At 41.9% G+C, this 25217-nt stretch overlaps 1 protein-coding gene across 2 annotated transcripts in view; it reads left to right on the forward strand.

Moving 5' to 3' along the window:
* Positions 1–25217, forward strand: part of TBC1D23 (TBC1 domain family member 23) — a 203832-nt gene that overhangs the window by 103106 nt on the left and 75509 nt on the right. For both annotated transcript variants that reach the window (XM_053706057.1, XM_053706058.1), the window contains exons 5-7: positions 1799–1922; positions 10392–10516; positions 10599–10645. In XM_053706057.1, coding sequence (XP_053562032.1) covers positions 1799–1922; positions 10392–10516; positions 10599–10645 — 296 coding nt within the window. The remainder of the gene's footprint in view (positions 1–1798; positions 1923–10391; positions 10517–10598; positions 10646–25217) is intronic.

Consider the following 25217-nt stretch of genomic DNA (forward strand, 5'->3'; position numbering starts at 1 on the left):
TCCAAAATTCTTGCTTCATGCCTTTCCCTTCAGTCTACTTTTTGTCCATCGGTAGCTCAATGCATGGAGGTAATTGGTCTGATGGTTGCTTCCATGGACATCATTCCTTTTGCTCGGTTCCATCTGAGACCTCTCCAACTATGCATGCTTAGTCAATGGAACGGAGACCACTCGGATCTCTTGCAGAAGATAGATCTGGATTCCCTAACAAGATTTCTGCTCTTTCTATTCTTTTGCACAAGCATCTGGCAGATCTGCCAGATGTCCAATTTTTTGTTCTGGCCTGTGTTTAAACCTGTTGCTCCTCCTCAGAGTTTAATTCTTGTTCTTAAAGTTTTGCAGCAGACTCCGTTTGAGCCGATGCATTCTGTTGATATTAAATGTTATCTTGGAAGGTTTTGTTTCTTCTTGCTATTTCTTCTGCTTGCAGAGTTTCTGAACTTTTGGCTCTGCAATGTGATTCACCTTACCTTATTTTTTTTTTTTTTTAAAGTAATTTTTATTGAGGAATACATAAAACAAGGTATACAAGGTACATTTCAGACAACATGAAAGCATTGATCTATTATAATTTACAATCTTTGATTATAACTCAGTATGTACATGCCTTTACACCTTACCTTATTTTTAATGCAGATAAGGAGGTCCTTCGCACTAAGCTGGGATTTCTCCCTAAGGTAGTGTCGGATCGCAATATAAATCAGGAAGTCGTTGTTCCTCCTTTTTGTCCCAATCCTTCTTCGCAAAAGGAATGTCTTCTGCATAATCTGGATGTGGTGCGTGCTCTAAAGTTCTATCTTCAAGCAACTAAAGACTTTCAACAATCTTCAGCCCTTTTTGTTGTTTTCTCTGGCAAGCGTAACTACCCTTTCTCTCTGGTTGAGAAGTGTTATCAGGTTGGCTTATGAGACAGCTGGTCAGCAGCCTCCTGGGAGAATTACGGCTCATTCCACTAGGGCTGTATCTTCTTCCTGGGCTTTCAAAAATGAAGCGTCTGTGGAGCAGATTTGCAAGGCGGCTACTTTTGCTGATGCTTCTTTTGGGAGAAAAGTTCTTCAAGTGGTGGTGCCTTCTGTTTAGGTCTACCTGTCTTGTTCTACCTCCCTTTCATTCTGTGTCCTCTAGCTTGAGTATTGGTTCCAGCTAGTAATTAGAATGACGTTGTGGACTCTCCATGCCTTAGGAAAGAAAACAAAATTTATGCTTACCTGATGATAAATTTCTTTCTTTTCAGGCATGGAGAGTCCATGACCCCACATTATTTAAATTGATAGTTTTTTGGTGTAAACCTCAGGCACCTCTATACCTTTTTGTGTTATCATCTTTTTCCATTTCCCTTCGGCCAAATGACTGGGGTTTATGGGTAAGGGAAGTGACATTTAACAGCTCTCCTAGGGTGCTCTTTGCCTCCTTCTGCTATCCAGGAGTTGAATATCTCACTAGTAATTAGAATGACGTTGTGGACTCTCCATTTCAGTTTTTGTGACCCCTGTAAAAAAGTTGGGTGGGCATGCAAGGTAGCTAGACTTCAAAACCACCCTCTGGGAGGGAGAACAGCAGATAGAGGGTACCCTGCTAGCTTACCTAAATCTGAGCCTCTGCCCTAGGGATTTTTGGAAAATATATTATAATCACATGGTTAATAGCCATGAATTTATATTTTGCTTCAGAATATTGATCTGCAGCCCCATGTGTTAGGAAGTTGTCAATTTCTGCTACAGTGGAAAATATTTTGTTTTGATAATGTGTAAAATGTGTTCCCCTGCACTTTAATTTTATTTCATTGTTTTCTGTTTAGGGATTGTAAAAAGAAAGGAAAACCATTTCACTTATTCCGGCTACTGCTGCAATACCATGAGCCTGAGCTTTGTTCTTTTCTAGACACAAAGAAGATTACCCCTGACCACTATGCACTCCACTGGGTAACTATACAATGAGCTCCAGCAATTGTGTTGTCCATTGTATTTTAGGTATCCTTTACATTCATTGAAGAATGGTGTTTCTTTATTATAGATAATTCAAAAGTATGGGAGATGTGTATGTTCTGTGAAAGAGATAGCTATAAGTGGACATGATCTGAAAGGTTGCAGACTTTGAAAAATGAAGAGTGGATTAAAATCTTTGTGGCGTTTTGTGTGAGGATGCAAATTTTGGAGATGTTTTTAAGGTGGAAACGGCAGAAATTGGCCGAAGACGTACTGTAGGATATGAAAGAAATATCTGAGTCAGGTGTGATGCCAAGACATTGGGCATGGGGGGGTTTGGGTAACGATCTTATGATCAGCAGTTAAAGAAAGTTGGGGATGGAGATTTTGGAGAAGAGGGAAAATAAGGAGCTCGGTTTTTAATTGATTTAGGTTTAAGAAGTGAGAGGACATCCAGGCTGAAATATTAGACCTAATACAAGTTATTGAGGAAGGGGATTTCATCAGCATACAAATTCTATTGAAACCCGTGGAACTTTATTAAGGAACCTAAGGATAATGTTTAATTTGAGAAGTGAAGGGGACCAAGGACAGAGCCTTTTTGTACCCCAACAGAACGTGGTAAAAGGGCAGAGGATGTGCCACAGAAGGGTACACTAAAGGTTTGGTTAGACAGGTAGGAGGGGAACAAAGAGAGGGCTGTGTCACAGATACCAAATGATTGGAGGGTTTGGAGCAAGAGAGGGTGGTCAACAGTATTAAAGGCTGCAGAAGGACCAAGAAGGTTTAACAGAGAGAAGTGGCATTTTGACTTTGCTGTAATTAGGTAATTAGTAACCTTAATGATTGCTGTCTCTGTGGAGTGTTGAGGGCAAAATATTGATTGCAATGGATCACTGAGGGAGTTTAATGTGGGAATGTGATAAATGTGTATATACAAGCCTTTCCAGAAGTTGAGACAAGGGCGAGTAGGGAAAAAAGGGGAGTAGTTGGAGATGTGGGATCGAAAGGTTTTTTGAGGATAGGTGTGACTTGTTGATGTTTGAGGGATGAGATAAATATATACCAGTGCTGAGGCAGAGATTGACAATGTGTGTGAGGTTTGAAATAAGGGCAGAAACTTCTTTCTTAGTAACAGGGGCAAAAGAGCTGACTTTGAGGCTTTGTGGGTTTTGAACATTTACAAACGGTTTAGGGAGTGGAGATTTTATTTCTGATGGAATATATATAGTTGTTAAAGTGGGTGACAAAATCTTGAGGTTTATCTGAAGATTTGCCATAAGATTTGGAAAACTTATATTTCATGATTATTCTTAAGTTTCTTCAGGATGGTTTGGATAAAGGTTTGTCTGCCAATTCTTTGAAAGGATAAATCTCTGCTCTTTCCTTTTTGTTTCACAGAAAGATTGCTAATCTTCCTGATATTCACTGTTTTGTTCAGGCTTTAAAGGGATACCAAACCCAATTTTTTTATTTAATGATTAAGATAGAGCATGCAATTTTAAACAACTTTCTAATTTACTTCTACTGTCAATTTTTCTTCGTTCTCTTGCTATCTTTATTTAAAAAGCAAGAATTTAAAGCTTAGGAGACAGCCCATTTTAGGTTCAGAACCCTGGATAGCGCTTTTTTATTAGTGGCTACATTTAGCAACCCAAAAAGGAAGCATAACCCAGGTTCTCAACCAAAAATGGGCCGGCTCTTAAGCTTTAAATTGCAGCTTTTTAAATAAAGATAGCAAGAGAACAAAGAAAAATTGATAATAGAAGTAAATTAGAAAGTTGCTTAAAATAGCATGCTCTACCTGAATCATTAAAGAAAAAATTTGAGTTTAGTGTCCCTTTAATTCATATTAAACCTGTTATTAAATCTATCCTCATTGTAGTCTAAATATGGTATTAAAGATACTTCAGGCTCCTCCTTTTGAGCCTATGCGTTCTTTGGACATTAAACTACTTTCTTGGAAAGTGTTGTTTCTCTTGGCTATCTCTTCTGCTAGAAAAGTCTCTGAATTGTCTGCTCTCTCTTGTGAGTCTCCTTATCTGATTTTCCGTCAAGATAAAGCTGTTTTTCAGACTTCTTTCAATTTTTTACCTAAACTTGTGAATTCTAATAACATTAATAAGGAAATTGTTTCTTCTTTGGGTCCTAATCCTAAATCTACTCTTGAAGAATCTTTACACTCTTTTGATGAAGTAAGAGCTTTAAAATACTATGTAGATGCTACGAAGGATTTCAGACAAACGTCTAGTCTGTTTGTTCTTTTATCTGGTTCTAGAAAAGGTCAGAAAGCGTCTTCCATTTCATTAGCTTCTTGGTTAAAACTTGTAATTCACAAAACTTATTTGGGGGCAGCCAGTCTCTGCCTCAGAGAATTACAGCTCCTTCTTCAAGATCAGTTGCCACATCTTGGGCTTTTAAGAATGAAGCTTCAGTTGATCAAATTTAAAAAGCGTCCACTTGGTCTTCCTTGCATACCTTTACTAAATTCTATCTTTTTGATATTTTTGCTTCTTCCGAAGCAGCTTTTGGTAGAAAGGTTCTTCAGACAGCTGTCTCAGTTTGATTCTAGTGCTTATTTTGTTTTTTTTGAAAAATTAAAAAAAGACATTACTTTTGGATTTAATTTCTCAGTGAAAATAGCTGTTTTTATTTTATCCCTCCCTTTATTTTTGTTACTTGTGGACTTCCACATCTTGGGTATTATATCCCATCAGTAACAAGCTCAAGGACTCTTGCCATCTATATGAAAGACAACATAATTTCTTTTGCAAGATGTACCAAGTCCACGGATTCATCCTAACTTGTGGGATATTGTCCTTCCTGACAGGAAGTAGCAAAGAGAGCACCACAGCAGAGCTGTCTATATAGCTCCCCCCTTAACTCCACCCCCCAGCCATTCTCTTTGCTGGCTCTACGCAGGAAGGGTAAAGAGAAGAGGTGTTAAACTGTTTTATTTTATCTTCAATCAAGTGTTATTTTTAAATGGTACCGGTGTTGTACTATTATCTCTCAGGCAGGACATAGATGAAGATTTCTGCCTGGAAGATGATGATCTTAGCATTTGTAACTAAGGTCCACTGCTGTTCCCACATGAGCTGAGGAGTACAGGAAAACTTCAGTGTGAGGAACGGTTTCTTGCTATACAGCAATGAGGTATGTTCAGTCATATTTTCTGCAGAGACTGTGTTAACTCAGAAAGGCTGACAGTGTCCCCATTAGGGGAAGCAGTAATCCTAGTGTTATCAGAGGTTTTTACTAGCTTGCATAAAGGGTTAATTTTTTGTGGGCACTCCGTAGGTTATGTGAATTTGGGACAAACATTTTTGTGTCTGGGAGTAACGTTTTCTGTTTTATGGGACATTTGCTTGAGGGTTCTTTGGGGTTGTTTATAACCCACATGGCTTTCAGGCAGGGTTTGTTTGTTTTGTGTAGGCCCCAGCAACATCGAGTGAGGTGGGCGAGGCCTACATTTACAAGCAGCAAGCAACTTCTCCTGAGAGTCTTTTGAGGGACTAATTGAAGCTTTAAACCCCATATTATCGCTTCCTAAGGGCAGGTAGGGCCACAGCAGAGCTGTGGCAAGGTACTTTACGGGGTTTTAACCGGTTTTAGACGATTATCAATCCGTTTTTTTCATTTGGGGGTATATTGCTTTTTTACTTGTGGTGCAATCCTTCTAAAGCTTAGTGGGTACACTGTTAAAATATCGGAATTTTGGAAGCAATTTTAACCTGTTTTGCAGTTTGTGTATGCCTTTTTTTCCTCTTAAAGGTACAGTTACCGTTTTTGCAAATTGTGTTTTTTTCATTAAAGTGTTTTCCAAGCTTGCTTGCTTCATTACTAGCCTGTTAAACATGTCTGACACTGAGGAAACTCATTGTTCAATTTGTTTAGAAGCCATTGTGGAACCGCCTCTAAGAATGTGTCCCAATTGTACTGATATGTCTATAAATTGCAAACAGCATATTTTGACTTATAAGAATTTGGCATTAAATGATTCTCAGACAGAAGGAAATCAGGTTTCGCCATCTAGTTCTCCCCAAGTGTCACAACCTGTTACGCCCGCACAAACGACGCCAAGTACTTCTAGTGCGTCTAATTCTTTCACCTTGCAAGATATGGCTTCAGTTATGAATACTACCCTCACAGAGGTTTTATCTAAACTGCCAGGGTTGCAAGGGAAGCGCAGTAGCTCTGGGTTAAGAACAAATGCTGAGCCTTCTGACGCTTTAGTAGCCGTATCCGATATTCCCTCACAATGTTCTGAGGTAGGGATGAGGGATTTGCTGTCTGAGGGAGAGATTTCTGATTCAGGAAAGATGTTCCCTCAGACAGATTCAGATATGACGGCATTTAAATTTAAGCTAGAGCACCTCCGTTTATTGCTCAGGGAGGTTTTAGCTACTCTGGATGATTGTGACCCTATTGTCGTTCCAGAGAAATTGTGTAAAATGGACAAATATTTAGAGGTTCCTGTTTACACTGATGTTTTTCCCGGTCCCTAAGAGGATTTCGGACATTGTTACTAAGGAGTGGGATAGACCAGGTATTCCGTTCGCTCCCCCTCCTGTTTTTAAGAAAATGTTCCCCGTTTCCGACACCATAAAGGACTCATGGCAGACGGTCCCTAAGGTGGAGGGAGCTTCTGGCTAGGGTCCCTTCTGGCGGTCCTAAAGCCGAGGGGCATAGCAGTGGCGCCTTATCTAGACGACATCTTAATTCAAGCGTCGACTTTCCAACTTGCCAAGTCTCACACGGAAGGTGAACATGAAAAAGAGTTCTAATTCCTCTCACAAGAGTTCCATTCCTGGGAACTCTGATAGATTCGGTGGACATGAAAATATTTCTGACGGACGTCAGGAAATCAAAGATTTTAAGCACCTGCCGAGCTCTTCATTCCATTCCTCGGCCGTCAGTGGCTCAGTGTATGGAGGTAATTGGACTTATGGTAGCGGCAATGGACATAGTTCCGTTTGCTCGCTTGCATCTCAGACCACTGCAACTATGCATGCTCAAACAGTGGAATGGGGATTATGCAGATTTATCTCCTCCGATAAATCTGGATCAAGAGACCAGAGACTCTCTTCTTTGGTGGTTGTCACAGGATCACCTGTCCAGGGGAATGTGTTTCCGCAGGCCAGCGTGGGTTATTGTGACGACGGACGCCAACCTACTTGGCTGGGGTGCAGTCTGGAATTCCCTGAAAGCACAGGGTTTGTGGACTCAGGAGGAGGCCCTCCTCCCGATAAATATTCTGGAATTAAGAGCGATATTCAATGCTCTTCAGGCGTGGCCTCAGCTGGCTTTGGCCGGTTTCATCAGGTTTCAGTCGGACAACATCACGACTGTAGCTTACATCAGTCATCAGGGGGGAGCAAGGAGTTCCTTGGCGATGATAGAAGTTTCCAGGATAATCCGATGGGCAGAGACTCACTCTTGCCATCTATCAGCGATCTATATCCCAGGGGTGGAGAACTGGGAGGCAGATTTTCTAAGTCGTCAGACTTTTCATCCGGGGGAGTGGGAGCTCCATCCGGAGGTGTTTGCTCAACTGGTTCAGCTATGGGGCACACAAGAATTGGATCTGATGGCGTCTCGTCAGAACGCCAAATTTCCTCGTTACGGATCCAGGTCAAGGGATCCTCAAGCAGTACTGATAGATGCTCTAGCAGTACCCTGGTCGTTCAACCTGGCTTATGTGATTCCACCATTCCCTCTCCTTCCGCGTCTGATTGCCAGAATCAAACAGGAGAGAGCTTCAGTGATTTTGATAGCGGCTGCGTGGCCACGCAGGACTTGGTATGCAGACCTGGTGGACATGTCATCTCTGCCACCATGGACTCTGCCACTGAGACAGGACCTTTTGATTCAAGGTCCATTCAAGCATCCAAATCTAATTTCTCTGCAACTGACTGCTTGGAGATTGAACGCTTGATTTTATCAAAGCGGGGTTTCTCTGAGTCGGTCATAGATACCTTGATTCAGGCTCGAAAGCCTGTCACCAGGAAGATCTATCATAAGATATGGCTTAAATATCTTTTTTGGTGTGAATCCAAAGGCTACTCATGGAGTAAGATCAGGATTCCTAGGATTTTGTCTTTTCTCCAAGAAGGATTGGAGAAAGGATTGTCCGCTATTTCCTTAAAGGGACAGATATCTGCTTTGTCTATTCTGTTGCACAAGCGTCTGGCAGATGTCCCAGACGTTCGAGCTTTTTGTCAGGCTTTAGTTAGAATTAAGCCTGTGTTTAAACCTGTTGCTCCGCCATGGAGTCTCAATTTAGTTCTTAATGTTCTTCAGGGGGTTCCGTTTGAACCCATGCATTCCATAGATATTAAGCTTCTATCTTGGAAAGTTCTGTTTCTAGTTGCTATCTCTTCCGCTCAAAGAGTTTCTGAACTATCTGCATTACAATGTGACTCGCCTTATCAAGTTTTCCATGCTGATAAGGTGGTTTTGCGTACCAAACCTGGGTTCCTCCCTAAGGTTGTTTCTAACAGGAATATCAATCAGGAAATTGTTGTTCCTTCTCTGTGTCCTAATCCTTCTTCTAAGATGGACCGTCTGTTGCACAACTTGGACGTGGTTCGTGCCTTGAAGTTTTATTTGCAGGCAACCAAAGATTTTCACCAATCATCTTCTTTGTTTGTTGTCTATGCTGGAAAGCGTAGAGGTCAAAAGGCTACGACTACTACTCTTTCCTTTTGGCTGAAAAGCATCATCCGTTTGGCTTATGAGACTGCTGGACAGCAGCCTCCTGAAAGAATTACTGCTCACTCCACTAGAGCGGTGGCTTCCACATGGGCTTTTAAAAATGATGCTTCTGTTGAACAGATTTGTAAGGCTGCGACTTGGTCTTCGCTTCATACGTTTTCCAAATTTTACAAATGTGATACTTTTGCTTCTTCGGAGGCTATTTTTGGGAGAAAGGTTTTGCAAACAGTGGTGCCTTCCGGTTAGGTTCCTGTCTTGTCCCTCCCTTCATCCGTGTCCTAAAGCTTTGGTATTGGTATCCCACAAATTAGGATGAATCCGTGGACTCGGTACATCTTGCAAAAGAAAACAGAATTTATGCTTACCTGATAAATTTATTTATTTTGCGATGTACCGAGTCCACGGCCCGCCCGTTCTATTTAAGACAGATAGTATTTTTTATGTAAACTTCAGTCTCCTCTGCACCTTATAGTTTCTCCTTTTCTTCCTTGTCCTTCGGTCGAATGACTGGGGGGTGGAGTTAAGGGGGTAGCTATATAGACAGTTCTGCTGTGGTGCTCTCTTTGCTACTTCCTGTCAGGAAGGACAATATCCCACAAGTCAGGATGAATCCGTGGACTCGGTACATCGCAAAAGAAAGAAATTTATCAGGTAAGCATAAATTCTGTTTTATGTAAGAACTTACCTAATAAATTCATTTCTTTCATGGTGGCAAGAGTGCACGAGGCCCACCCATTTTTTGGGTTATGATTTTGTTGTATAAAGCACTTCTTTTCCTGCTCCTCCCTTTTTTTATGCTTTTACTCAAACACCTCACCTCTTGGCTATACGTTTAAACTGAGGTATGAGTGAGGTGGGCGGGGTATTTATAGGCTTTTTTGGTTTGGGGGACTTTGCCTCCTCCTGGTAGATATGTATATTCCATCAGTAACAAGCTTGTGGAATCTCGCCACCATGAAAGAAATTAATTTATCAGGTAAGTGCTTACATAAATTATGTTTGGTGTCCAAAGAAATATTGCGCATTCAGTCGTTTCAAGCTCGACAAATGGGCAGGTGCCCGAAACGTTGCTGTCTACCTAATAAAGCTTATTTCACTTTTCCACACCTGAGAGTGCAACATTTCTTTGGACACTTGATTATTTGAAGCAAGGAGTTTTTGCTCTGATTGTGTTGCACCCACCTTGAAACCTACTGGACATTTATGTGCTGGTCCTTCAACTTTATAAATTATGTTTGGGTTTAAAAAAAGAGTGGAGATAAGAGTAGAGAAATAATCCCACTGAGAGGTTAAGGCCAACATTATAGTAGTTCAAGATAAACTTGTTGTGAAGAAAGTCAGCTGAACATCAAGATTTTCTCTAGTGTCGCTCAGCAGTGCGGGGACATCTGCGTAGATTGCGTGTCAGGAGTATGCCAGGGCTGAGGATGAGGCGCAAAACGATCAAGAAACTGTTGAGGAGCTTTTTTTTTTGTGAATACATCATTATATCTTGCATTTATATATTATTTAATATCCCTTTAACTTAAAATTAAAATTCTAATGCAAATATGACTTGCACTCAACTCGTAATCTGGCCCATAGTAAGTTAGTCAGTAATGCAAACAAAATAATTTTTTTTTATGAACTAGAGCATGTGATTTTTGCAATAGAACGTACCTTTAAGGCATCATTTCCATGTCTGTCTCAGCTTTTTGACATATTGTATTTTTATGACTTATTTGTACACTTCTACCTTTTATGTTCCAGTTCGGGAGCATATTTGCTTATCATTGCTCAGTGGAAGTTACTCAGGCAATGTGGGACAGTTACTTACTGCAGGCGGATCCCTTCTTCATGTACTTCCTAATGCTGACTATGCTCGTCAATGCCAAGTGAGTGCACAGACCAGAGAGGCTAATATAGATCTGCTCTTGCTTACCCTACACTAATTTGGATTTTGCTTTTTATTTTTAGAGATGTCCTACTGGCCCAAGAAACTGATAGTAAAGAGGAACTTATAAGTATGTTTTTTTTTTTTATTTCAGTATCTTTGTCATTGCAGACGTTTTAATTGGTTTGGGAGTTAAATAGGCTTAAAGGGGCCCTGCAAAAAGAGATTTTCAATAATGAAACGGTTTTGCTTGTTTATATATGATTAAACATTTTAACATTAATGTCTCTTTAAAGGGACAGTCTACACCAGAATTTTTATTGTTTTAAAAGATAGATAATCCCTTTTATTACCCATTCCCCAGTTTTGCATAACCAACACAGTTATATTAATATACTTTTAACCTCTGTGATTATCTTGTATCTAAGCCTCTGCAAACTGCCCCTTTATTTCAGTTCTTTTGACAGACTTGCAGTTTAGCCAATCAGTGTCTGTTCCCAGATAACTTCACGTGCATGAGCTCAGTGTTATCTATATGAAAAACGCGAACTAACACCCTCTAGAGGTGAAAAACGGTTAAAATGGATTCTGAAAAGAGGTGGCCTTCAAGGTCTAAGAAATTAGCATATGAACCTCCTAGGTTAAGCTTTCAACTAAGAATACCAAGAGAACAAAGCAAAATTGGTGATAAAAGTAAATATGAAAATTGTTTAAAATTACATGCCCTATCTGAATCATGAAAGTTTATTTCGGACTAGACTGTCCCTTTAATCTGCATCCTTATTTTATGTTGCAGTCTTAGATTATCATAGTTTTAGAACACAGACAGGCCCATTTATCAAGCTCCGTACGGAGCTTGAAGGGCCGTGTTTCTGGCGAGTCTTCAGACTCGCCAGAAACACAACTTATGAAGCAGCGGTCTAAAGACCGCTGCTCCATAACCCTGTCCGCCTGCTCTGAACAGGCGGACAGGAATCGCCGGACATCAACCCGATCGAATACGATCGGGTTGATTGACAGCTCCCTGCTGGCGGCCGATTGGCCGCGAGTCAGCAGGGGGCGGCGTTGCACCAGCAGCTCTTGTGAGCTGCTGGTGCAATGTTAAATGCGGAGAGCGTATTGCTCTCCGCATTTAGCGAGGTCTTGCGGACCTGATCCGCAGTGTCGGATCAGGTCCGCAAGCCCTTTGATAAATGGGCCTGAAAGACTTAACACAGTTACATTCACTGTTTATTGTATCCTTTTTTCCTGTAAATTGTAGGCTTTCAAATTCCTCTGAGTTTTTATAAAGTAATGGGTGTGCCCATGTTAAAACTTAGGTTTCCCTTTATCTAAACTCTTCTGCTGAGGACAATTAGAGACAGAGGATTGTAGAGAGAGTGGCTGTATAGACTATAGCTATGTTAAAGGGTCTTTAAAACCTTCTAAATAAAATCACTTTAACAATTGTAAATTCCACGCAGCCTTTGTTTGCATACTTTATCCTAAGCAGAAGAAAACAGGTGTCAGTATGGCAGCACGCGTTACTTTACGGAACTAATTTACTTTATAGAAACTAAAACACTTATTTCTTCAATATTTAAACAATATCATTTTAAAAATACATCTACATATTATTCTCAGTCTAATCTTTGCTTTGAATACATCATTATATGTAGCCTATATTTACTGTGTAATATTCCTGTAAAGACAGTCTGGCCCAAACATTACAATTTAAAGGGATATGAAACCCACAGTTTTTCTATCATGATTTAGATAGAGAATACGATTTTAAAAAACTTTCTAATTTACTTCTAAAAAATAAATATAGCGCAGCTCAGACTCAAGATGCTTTATTTGATCAAATAATAGTATTCAGCCTCTCAATACAAATCTGTAACGGCAGCATTAGGCTTTTTGATTTGAGGAGTGCATTTTAAAATGTATTAAACTTTTTTTTTTTTTTTTTTGATATTCCTGTTTTGAGAACATACTGTCCCTATGGTCCAGATGCTAGCTTCAAAATCAAACTGTTGCTTTAAAGGGACTGTACTCTACTCTAAAAGTGTTTTTTCCTTAATGTGTTTTCAATGATTTGTTACAAGCTACAGACTATAACATGGAAATTGCTTCTATAGGTTTTTTCTTGTATATGAAATAGCTGGGGAGTTTTCTTTGAAGAGAGGGAGAGCAGACCTCATCACTCTCTATACACACAGAGACTTTGCTAACTTAGCTCTGTCTGTATAAGCAAAACCCCCACTGAGAGTGTGATATCTTCTGCTATCTCTTGTCTACATAGATATTCTATTACCAATACTGGAAATTTCAATACAAAGTATAGGTGATAGGTTGAACAAACAAAATCGGCTATTTCAAATGACAAAATAAATATAATGAAATAGCTATTGGTAAACCATTTAATACGCCCCAGCAGGTAAAATTGATCAAAAACATAACATGACATAAACCCTTTTTTTTCTCATGATTCAGACAGGGTATGCTATTTTAAACAACTTTCCAATTCACATCAAATTTGCTACATTATTTTGGTATCCTTTGTTGAAATAGCAGCAATGCATTACTGGGAGATAGCTGAACACATCTGGTGAGCCAATAACAATAGGATTTGTGCAGCCACCAATCATCAACTAGCTTCCAGTATAGCGTTGCTGCTCCTGAGCCTATCTAGATATTATTTCTCCAACATAGGTGTGTCCGGTCCACGGCGTCATCCTTACTTGTGGGATATTCTCCTCCCCAACAGGAAATGGCAAAGAGCCCAGCAAAGCTGGCCATATAGTCCCTCCCAGGCTCCGCCTACCCCAGTCATTCTCTTTGCCGTTGCACAGGCAACATCTCCACGGAGATGGCTAAGAGTTTTTTTGGTGTTTAAATGTAGTTTTATTCTTCAATCAAGAGTTTGTTATTTTAAAATAGTGCTGGTATGTACTATTTACTCTGAAACAGAAAAGAGATGAAGATTTCTGTTTGTAAGAGGAAAATGATTTTAGCAACAGTTACTAAAATCGATGGCTGTTTCCACACAGGACTGTTGAGATGAATTAACTTCAGTTGGGGGAAACAGTGAGCAGACTTTTGCTGCTTGAGGTATGACACATTTCTAACAAGACTTTGTAATGCTGGAAGCTGTCATTTTCCCTATGGGAACCGGTAAGCCATTTTCTTAGTTTAGTATAAGAATAAAGGGCTTCATTAGGGCTTAAAAAACTGGTAGACATTTTTCTCCAACATAGGTGTGTCCGGTCCACGGCGTCATCCTTACTTGTGGGATATTCTCCTCCCCAACAGGAAATGGCAAAGAGCCCAGCAAAGCTGGTCACATGATCCCTCCTAGGCTCCGCCTACCCCAGTCATTCTCTTTGCCGTTGTACAGGCAACATCTCCACGGAGATGGCTTAGAGTTTTTTAGTGTTTAACTGTAGTTTTTATTATTCAATCAAGAGTTTGTTATTTTAAAATAGTGCTGGTATGTACTATTTACTCAGAAACAGAAAAGAGATGAAGATTTCTGTTTGTATGAGGAAAATGATTTTAGCACCGTAACTAAAATCCATGGCTGTTCCACACAGGACTGTTGAGAGCAATTAACTTCAGTTGGGGGAACAGTGTGCAGTCTCTTACTGCTTGAGGTATGACACATTCTAACAAGACGATGTAATGCTGGAAGCTGTCATTTTCCCTATGGGATCCGGTAAGCCATTTTTATTAAGATAGTAAATAAGGGCTTCACAAGGGCTTATTAAGACTGTAGACTTTTTCTGGGCTAAATCGATTCATTATTAACACATATTTAGCCTTGAGGAATCATTTATTCTGGGTATTTTGATATGATTATATCGGCAGGCACTGTTTTTGACACCTTATTCTTTAGGGGCTTTCCCTAATCATAGTCAGAGCCTCATTTTCGCGCCGGTATGGCGCACTTGTTTTTGAGGACAGCATGGCATGCAGCTGCATGTGTGTGGAGCTCTGATACATAGAAAAGTCTTTCTGAAGGCATCATTTGGTATCGTATTCCCCTTTGGGCTTGGTTGGGTCTCAGCAAAGCAGATTCCAGGGACTGTAAAGGGGTTAAATATAAAAACGGCTCCGGTTCCGTTATTTTAAGGGTTAAAGCTTCCAAATTTGGTGTGCAATACTTTTAAGGCTTTAAGACACTGTGGTGAAATTTTGGTGAATTTTGAACAATTCCTTCATACTTTTTCGCAATTGCAGTAATAAAGTGTGTTTAGTTTAAAATTTAAAGTGACAGTAACGGTTTTATTTTAAAACGTTTTTTGTGCTTTGTTATCAAGTTTATGCCTGTTTAACATGTCTGAACTACCAGATAGATTGTGTTCTGACTGTGGGGAAACCAAGGTTCCTTCTCATTTAACTATATGTATTTTATGTCATAAAAAAAATTTAGTAAAAATGATGCCCAAGATGATTCCTCAAGTGAGGGGAGTAAGCATGGTACTGCATCATCCCCTACTTCGTCTACACCAGTCTTGCCCATACAGGGGGCCCCTAGTACATCTAGTGCGCCAATACTCCTTACTATGCAACATTTAACGGCTGTAATGGATAATTCTATCAAAAACATTTTAGCCAATATGCCCACTTATCAGCGAAAGCGCGACTGCTCTGTTTTAGAAAATTCTGTAGAGCATGAGAACGCTGATGATATGGTTTCTGAAGGGCCCCTACACCAGTCTGAGGGGGCCAGGGAGGTTTTGTCTGAGGGAGAAATTTCAGATTCAGGAAACATTTCTCAACAAGCTGAACCTGATGTGATTAATTTTAAATTTAAGTTGGAACATCTCCGCGCTCTGCTTAAGGAGGTGTTATCCAATTTGGATGATTGTGATTATCTGGTCATTCCAGAACCACTATGTAAAATGGAAAAGTTCTTAGAGGCCCCGGGGCCCCCCGAAGCTTTTCCTATATCCAAGCGGGTGGCGTACATTGTTAGTAAAGAATGGGACAGGCCCGGTATACCTTTAGTACCTCCCCCCATATTTATAAAATTGTTTTCCTATAGTCGACCCCAGAAAGGACTGATGGCAGACAGTCCACAAGGTCGAGGGGGCGGTTTCTACTCTACACAAGCGCGCCACTATACCCATAGAAGATAGTTGTGCTTTCCAAGATCCTATGGATAAAAAATTAGAAGGTCTGCTAAAGATGTTTGTTCAGCAAGGTTCCCTTCTACAACCAATTGCATGCATTGTCCCTGTCACTGCAGCCGCGTGTTTCTAGTTTGATGAGCTAGGAAAGGCGATTATTAGTAATTCTTCTTCTTATGAGGAGATTATGGACAGAATTCGTGCTCTTAAATTGGCTAATTCTTTCACCCTAGACGCCACCTTGCAATTGGCTAGGTTAGCGGCGAAAAAATTCTGGGTTTGCTATTGTGGCGCAGAGCGCTTTGGTTAAAATCTTGGGCAGCGGATGCGTCTTCCAAGAACAAATTGCTTGACATTCTTTTCAAGGGGAAAACACTCTTTGGCCCTGACTTGAAAGAGATTATCTCTGATATCACTGGGGGCAAGGGCCACGCCCTTCCTCAGGATAGGTCTTTTCAAGACCAAAAATAAACCTAAGTTTCGTCCCTTTCGCAGAAACGGATCAGCCCCAAGGGCTACGTCCTCTAAGCAGGAAGGTAATACTTCTCAAGCCAATCCAGCCTGGAGACCTATGCAAGGCTGGAACAAAGGAAAGCAGGCCAGGAAACCTGCCACTGCTACCAAGACAGCATGAAATGCGGGCCCCCGATCCGGGACCGGATCTGGTGGGGGGCAGACTCTCTCTCTTCGCTCAGGCTGGGGCAAGAGATGTTCTGGATCCTTGGGCGCTAGAAATAGTCTCCCAAGGTTATTCTCTGGAGTTCAAGGGACTTCCTCCAAGGGGGAGGTTCCACAGGTCTCAGTTGTCTTCAGACCACATAAGAAGACAGGCATTCTTACATTGGGTAGAAGACCTGCTAAAAATGGGAGTGATTCATCCTGTTCCATTAGGAGAACAAGGGATGGGGTTCTACTCCAATCTGTTCATAGTTCCCAAAAAAGAGGGAACGTTCAGACCAATCTTAGATCTCAAGATCTTGAACAAGTTTCTCAAGGTTCCATCGTTCAAGATGGAAACCATTCGAACACTTCTTCCTTCCATCCAGGAAGGTCAATTCATGACCAAGGTGGATTCAAGGATGCGTATCTACATATTCCTATCCACAAGGAACATCATCGGTTCCTAAGGTTTGCATTCCTGGACAAGCATTTCCAGTTCGTGGCGTTTTCTTTCGGATTAGCCACTGCTCCTAGGATTTTCTCATAGGTACTAGGGTCCCTTCTGGCGGTGCTAAGACCAAGGGGCATTGCTGTAGTACCTTACTTGGACGACATTCTGATTCGAGCGTCGTCCCTTCCTCAAGTAAAGGCTCACACGGACATTGTCCTGGCCTTTCTCAGATCTCACGGATGGAAAGTGAACGTGGAAAAGAGTTCTCTATCTCCGTCAACGAGGGTTCCCTTCTTGGGAACTATAATAGACTCCTTAGAAATGAGGATTTTTCTGACAGAAGCCAGAAAAACAAAACTTCTAGACTCTTGTCGGATACTTCATTCCGTTCCTCTTCCTTCCATAGCGCAGTGCATGGAAGTGATAGGTTTGATGGTAGCGGCAATGGACATAGTTCCTTTTGTGCGCATTCATCTATGACCATTACAACTGTTCATGCTCAGTCAGTGGAATGGGGACTATTCAGACTTGTCTCCGAAGATACAAGTAAATCAGAGGACCAGAGACTCATTCCGTTGGTGGCTGTCCCTGGACAACCTGTCACAAGGGATGACCTTCCGCAGACCAGAGTGGGTCATTGTCACGACCGACGCCAGTCTGATGGGCTGGGGCGCGGTCTGGGGATCCCTGAAAGCTCAGGGTCTTTGGTCTCGGGTAGAATCTCTTCTACCGATAAATATTCTGGAACTGAGAGCGATATTCAATGCTCTCAAAGCTTGGCCTCAGCTAGCGAGGGCCAAGTTCATACATCAACCATCAGGGGGGAACAAGGAGTTCCCTAGCGATGGAAGAAGTGACCAAAATCATTCTATGGGCGGAGTCTCACTCCTGCCACCTGTCTGCTATCCACATCCCAGGAGTGGAAAATTGGGAAGCGGATTTTCTGAGTCGTCAGACATTGCATCCGGGGGAGTGGGAACTCCATCCGGAAATCTTTGCCCAAGTCACTCAACCGTGGGGCATTCCAGACATGGATCTGATGGCCTCTCGTCAGAACTTCAAGGTTCCTTGCTACGGGTCCAGATCCAGGGATCCCAAGGCGGCTCTAGTGGATGCACTAGTAGCACCTTGGACCTTCAAACTAGCTTATGTGTTCCCGCCGTTTCCTCTCATCCCCAGGCTGGTAGCCAGGATCAATCAGGAGAGGGCGTCGGTGATTTTGATAGCTCCTGCGTGGCCACGCAGGACTTGGTATGCAGATCTGGTGAATATGTCATCGGCTCCACCATGGAAGCTACCTTTGAGACGAGACCTTCTTGTTCTAGGTCCGTTCGACCCACTCCAGCTGACTGCTTGGAGATTGAACGCTTGATCTTATCAAAGCGAGGGTTCTCAGATTCTGTTATTAATACTCTTGTTCAGGCCTGAAAGCCTGTAACCAGAAAAATTACCACATAATTTGGTATATCTGTTGGTGTGAATCTGCAGGATTCCCTTGGGACAAGGTTAAGATTCCTAAGAGTCTATCCTTCCTTCGAGAAGGATTGGAAAAAGGATTATCTGCAAGTTCCTTGATGGGACAGATTTCTGCCTTGTCTGTGTTACTTCACAAAAAGCTGGCAGCTGTGCCAGATGTTCTAGCCTTTGTTCAGGCTCTGGTTAGAATCAAGCCTGTTTACAAAATTTTGACTCCTCCTTGGAGTCTCCACCTAGTTCTTTCAGTTCTTCAGGGGGTTCCGTTTGAACCCTTACATTCCGTTGATATTAAGTTATTATCTTGGAAAGTTTTGTTTTTGGTTGCAATTTCTTCTGCTAGAAGAGTTTCAGAATTATCTGCTCTGCAGTGTTCTTCTCCTTATCTGGAGTTCCATGCAGATAAGGTGGTTTTGCGTACTAAACCTGGTTTTCTTCCAAAAGTTGTTTCTAACAAAAACATTAACCAGGAGATAGTTGTGCCTTCTTTGTGTCCTAATCCAGTTTCAAAGAAGGAACGTTTGTTGCACAACTTGGATGTAGTTCGTGCTCTCAAATTTTACTTAGCAGCTACTAAGGATTTCAGACAAACTTTGTCTTTGTTTGTTGTTTATTCTGGTAAACGGAGAGGTCAAAAAGCAACTTCTACCTCTCTCTCCTTCTGGATTTAAAGCATTATCCGATTGGCTTATGAGACTGCCGGACGGCAGCCTCCTGAAAGAATCACAGCTCACTCCACTAGGGCTGTGGCTTCCACATGGGCCTTCAAGAACGAGGCTTCTGTTGATCAGATATGTAAGGCAGCGACTTGGTCTTCACTGCACACTTTTTCTAAATTTTACAAATTTGATACTTTTGCTTCTTCTGAGGCTATTTTTGGGAGAAAGGTTTTGCAAGCCGTGGTGCCTTCCATTTAGGTGACCTGATTTGCTCCCTCCCTTCATCCGTGTCCTAAAGCTTTGGTATTGGTTCCCACAAGTAAGGATGACGCCGTGGACCGGACACACCAATGTTGGAGAAAACAGAATTTATGTTTACCAGATAAATTACTTTCTCCAACGGTGTGTCCGGTCCACGGCCCGCCCTGGTTTTTTTAATCAGGTCTGATAATTTATTTTCTTTAACTACAGTCACCACGGTAACATATGGTTTCTCCTATGCAAATATTCCTCCTTAACGTCGGTCGAATGACTGGGGTAGGCGGAGCCTAGGAGGGATCATGTGACCAGCTTTGCTGGGCTCTTTGCCATTTCCTGTTGGGGAGGAGAATATCCCACAAGTAAGGATGACGCCGTGGACCGGACACACCGTTGGAGAAAGTAATTTATCAGGTAAACATAAATTCTGTTTTCTGGGCTAAAACGATTACTTTACTAAGCATATTTGGCAGATTATAACTATTAATAGTTATTATAATCTTGGGGATTGTTTTAAAAAAACGGCAGGCACTGTATTGGACACCTTTTTCACTGGGGGCCTTTTCTAGTCATAGGCAGAGCCTCATTTTCGCGCCACTAATGCGCAGTTGTTTTTGGAAAGCAAGGCATGCAGATGCATGTGTGAGGAGCTAAGAACCACTGAAAAAGCTTATAGAAGGCATCATTTGGTATCGTATTCCCCTCTGGGCTTGGTTGGGTCTCAGCAAAGCAGATACCTGGGACTGTATAGGGGTTAAATGTAAAAACGGCTCCGGTTCCGTTATTTTAAGGGTTAAAGCTTTCAAAATTGGTGTGCAATACTTTTAAGGCTTTAAGATACTTTTGGTGAATTTTGAACAATTCCTTCATACTTTTTCACATATTCAGTAATAAAGTGTGTTCTGTTTAAAATTTAAAGTGACAGTAACGGTTTTATTGTAAAACGTTTTTTGTGCTTTGTTGACAAGTTTAAGCCTGTTTAACATGTCTGAACCATCAGATAACGATGTTCTATATGTATGAAAGCCAAGGTTTCTCCCCATTTAAATATATGTGATAATTGTGTCATAGTGTCCAAACAAAGTAGGGACAATAATGCCATAGATAATGATATTGCCCATGATGTTTCCTCAAATGAGGGGAGTAAGCATGGTACTGCATCATCCCCTTCTGTGTCTACACCAGTTTTGCCCACACAAGAGGCCCCTAGTACATCTAGTGCGCCAATACTTATTACCATGCAACAATTAACGGCTGTAATGGATAATTCTATTGCAAACATTTTATCCAAAATGCCTACTTATCAGAGAAAGCGCGATTGCTCTGTTTTAAACACTGAAGAGCAAGAGGACGCTGATGATAACTGTTCTGACATGCCCTCACACCAATCTGAAGGGGCCAGGAGGGAGGTTTTGTCTGAGGGAGAAATTTCAGATTCAGGGAAAATTTCTCAACAAGCTGAACCTGATGTTGTAACATTTAAATTTAAATTAGAACATCTCCACGCACTACTTAAGGAGGTATTATCTACTCTGGATGATTGTGACAATTTGGTCATTCCAAAGAAATTATGTAAGATGGACATCCTAGAGGTTCCGGTGTCCCCTGATGCTTTTCCTATACCCAAGCGGGTGGCGGACATAGTAAATAAGGAGTGGGAAAGGCCCGGCATACCTTTTGTTCCTCCCCCTATATTTAAGAAATTATTTCCTATAGTCGACCCCAGAAAGGACTTATGGCAGACAGTCCCCAAAGGTTTCTACTCTAAACAAACGCACTACTATTCCTATAGAAGATAGTTGTGTTTTCAAGATCCTATGGATAAAAAGTTAGAGGGTTTGCTTAAAAAGATGTTTGTTCAGCAAGGTTACCTTCTACAACCAATTTCATGCATTGTTCCTGTCACTACAGCTGCGCGTTTCTGGTTCGAAGAACTAGAAAAGTCGCTCAATAAAGAATCTTCGTATGAGGAGGTTATGGACAGAGTTCAAGCACTTAAATTGGCTAACTCTTTTATTTTAGATGCCGCTTTGCAATTAGCTAGATTAGCGGCGAATAATTCAGGGTTTGCTATCGTGGCGCGCAGAGCGCTTTGGCTAAAGTCTTGGTCAGCGGATGTGTCCTCCAAGACCAAATTGCTTAACATCCCTTTCAAGGGTAAAACACTGTTTGGCCCTGACTTGAAAGAGATTATTTCAGACATCACTGGGGGAAAGGGCCACGCCCTTCCTCAGGATAGGTCTTTTAAGGCTAAAAATAAGCCAAATTTTCGTCCCTTTCGCAGAAACGGACCAGCCTCAATTTCTACACCCTCTAAGTAAGAGGGTAATACTTCTTAAACCAAGCCAGCCTGGAGACCGATGCAAGGCTGGAACAAGGGTAAGCAGGCCAAGAAACCTGCCACTGCTACCAAAACAGCATGAAGTGTTGGCCCCCGATCCGGGACCGGATCTGGTGGGGGGCAGACTTTCTCTCTTTGCTCAGGCTTGGGCAAGAGATATTCAGTATCCTTGGGCGCTAGAAATAGTTTCTCAAGGTTATCTCCTGGAATTCAGGGAACTACCCCCAAGGGGAAGGTTCCACAGGTCTCAATTATCTTCGAACCAAATAAAAAGACAGGCATTCTTACATTGTGTAGAAGACCTGTCAAGAATGGGAGTGATTCATCCTGTTCCATTAGGAGAACAAGGGATGGGGTTTTACTCCAACCTGTTCATAGTTCCCAAAAAAGAGGGAACATTCAGACCAATTTTAGATCTCAAGATTCTAAACAAGTTTCTAAGGGTTTCATCGTTCAATATGGAAACCATTCGAACGATCCTTCCTACCATCCAGGAAGGTCAATTCATGACCACGGTGGATTTAAAGGATGCGTACCTACATATTCCTATCCACAAGGAACATCTTCGGTTCCTAAGGTTCGCCTTTCTGGACAAGCATTACCAGTTTGTGGCACTTCCATTCGGATTAGCCACTGCTCCAAGGATTTTCACAAAGGTACTAGGGTCCCTTCTAGCGGTGCTAAGACCAAGGGGCATTGCAGTAGTACCTTACTTGGACGACATCCTGATTCAAGTGTCGTCTCTGTCAAAAGCAAGGGCTCATACGGACATTGTCCTAGCCTTTCTCAGATCTCACAGGTGGAAAGTGAACATAGAAAAAAGTTCTCTGTCCCCGTCAACAAGAGTTCCCTTCTTGGGAACAATAATAGTTTCCTTAGAAATGAAGATTTTTCTGACAGAGGCCAGAAAATCAAACTTCTAAGCTCTTGTCAGGTACTTCATTCTGTTCTTCTTCCTTCCATAGTGCAGTGCATGGAAGTAATAGGTTTGATGGTTGCGGCAATGGACATAGTTCCTTTTGCACGAATTCATCTAAGACCATTACAACTGTGCATGCTCAGACAGTGGAATGGGGATTATACAGACTTGTCTCCGACGATCCAAGTAGATCAAAGGACCAGAGATTCACTCCGTTGGTGGCTGACCCTGGACAACCTGTCACAGGGAATGAGCTTCCGCAGACCAGAGTGGGTCATTGTCACGACCGACGCCAGTCTGGTGGGCTGGGTCGCGGTCTGGGAACCCCTGAAAGCTCAGGGTCTATGGTCTCGGGAAGACTCTCTTCTCCCGATAAACATTCTGGAACTGAGAGCGATATTCAATGCTCTCAAGGCTTGGCCTCGACTAGCAAAGGCCAAACTCATAAGGTGTCAATCAGACAACTTGACGACTGTTGCATATATCAACCATCAGGGGGGAACAAGGAGTTCCCTGGTGATGGAGGAGCATCCGGGGGAGTGGGAACTCCATCCGGAAATCTTTGCCCAAATAACTCAATTATGGGGCATTCCAGACATGGATCTGATGGCCTCTCGTCAGAACTTCAAGGTCCCTTGTTACGGGTCCAAATCCAGGGATCCCAAGGCGACTCTAGTGGATACAATAGTAGCACCTTGGATCTTCAACCTAGCTTATGTATTCCCACCGTTTCCTCTCATTCCCAGGCTGGTAGCCAGGATCAATCAGGAGAGGGCTTCGGTGATCTTGATGGTTCCTGTGTGGCCACGCAGGACTTGGTATGCAGACCTGGTGAATATGTCATCGGCTCCACCATGGAAGCTACCTTTGAGACAGGACCTTCTTGTTCAGGGTCCATTCGAACATCCGAATCTGGTTTCCCTCCAACCGACTGCTTGGAGATTGAACTCTTGATTCTTTCAAAGCGTGGGTTTTCAGATTCTGTAATAGATACTCTTATTCAGGCTAGAAAGCCTGTAACTAGAAAAATTTACCATAAAATATGGAAAATATATATCTGTTGGTGTGAATCTAAAGGATTCCCATGGAACAAGATAAAAATTCCTAAGATTCTTTCCTTTCTACAAGAAGGTTTGGAGAAAGGATTTTCTGCAAGTTCTCTGAAGGGACAGATCTCTGCTTTATCTGTTTTACTTCACAAAAGGCTGGCAGCTGTGCCAGACGTTTAAGCGTTTGTTCAGGCTCTGGTTAGAATCAAGCCTGTTTACAGACCTTTGACTCCTCCCTGGAGTCTTAATCTAGTTCTTTCAGTTCTTCAAGGGGTTCCGTTTGAACCCTTACATTCCGTAGATATTAAGTTATTATCGTGGAAAGTTTTGTTTTTGGTTGCAATTTCTTCTGCTAGAAGAGTTTCTGAGTTATCTGCTCTGCAGTGTTCTCCGCCCTATCTGGTCCATGCAGATAAGGTGGTTTTTGCGTACTGAGCCTGGTTTTCTTCCGAAGGTTGTTTCCAACAAAAATATTAACCAGGAGATAGTTGTACCTTCTTTATGACCGAATCCAGTTTCAAAGAAGGAACGTTTGTTACACAATTTGGACATAGTCCGTGCTCTAAAATTCTATTTAGAGGCTACAAAAGATTTCAGACAAACATCTTCCTTGTTTGTTGTTTATTCTGGTAAAAGGAGAGGTAAAAAAGCAACTTCTACCTCTCTTTCCTTTTGGCTTAAAAGCATTATCAGATTGGCTTTTGAGACTGCCGGACGGCAGCCTCCTAAAAGTATCACAGCTCACTCCACTAGGGCTGTGGCTTCCACATGGGCCTTCAAGAACGAGGCTCCTGTTGACCAGATATGTAAGGCAGCGACTTGGTCTTCACTGCACTCTTTTGCCAAATTTTACAAATTTGATACTTTTGCTTCTTCGGAGGCTATTTTTGGGAGAAAGGTTTTGCAAGCCGTGGTGCCTTCCGTTTAGGTGACCTGATTTGCTCCCTCCCTTCATCCGTGTCCTAAAGCTTTGGTATTGGTTCCCACAAGTAAGGATGACGCCGTGGACCGGACACACCTATGTTGGAGAAAACAGAATTTATGCTTACCTGATAAATTACTTTCTCCAACGGTGTGTCCGGTCCACGGCCCGCCCTGGTTTTTTAATCAGGTCTGAGGAATTATTTTCTCTAACTACAGTCACCACGTTACCATATGGTTTCTCCTATATATATTTCCTCCTGTCCGTCGGTCGAATGACTGGGGTAGGCGGAGCCTGGGAGGGACTATATGGCCAGCTTTGCTGGGCTCTTTGCCATTTCCTGTTGGGGAGGAGAATATCCCACAAGTAAGGATGACGCCGTGGACCGGACACACCGTTGGAGAAAGTAATTTATCAGGTAAGCATAAATTCTGTTTTTCATCAAAGGGTACAAAGAAAACATAGCAAATTTAATATCAGAAGTAACTTGGAAAGTTGTTTAAAATTACATGCTTTATCTGAATCGTACATTTAATTTCTCCTGTTAAGTGTGGTCAGTCCACGGGTCATCATTACTTCTGGGATATTATCTCCTCCCCTACAGGAAGTGCAAGAGGATTCACCCAGCAGAGCTGCCACACAGCTCCTCCCCTCTACGTCACCTCCAGTCATTCTCTTGCACCCAACGAATAGATAGGATGTGTGAGAGGACTGTGGTGATTTAATTAGTTTATTACCTTCAATCAAAAGTTTGTTATTTTATAATAGCACCGGAGTGTGTTATTCATTCTCTGGTAGAATTTGAAGAAGAATCTACCGGAGTTTTTTTCTATGATTTTAGCCGGAGTAGTTAAGATCA

The sequence above is a fragment of the Bombina bombina genome, chromosome 3, assembly GCF_027579735.1.
Source record: "Bombina bombina isolate aBomBom1 chromosome 3, aBomBom1.pri, whole genome shotgun sequence".
NCBI classification, from domain to species: Eukaryota; Metazoa; Chordata; class Amphibia; order Anura; family Bombinatoridae; genus Bombina; species Bombina bombina.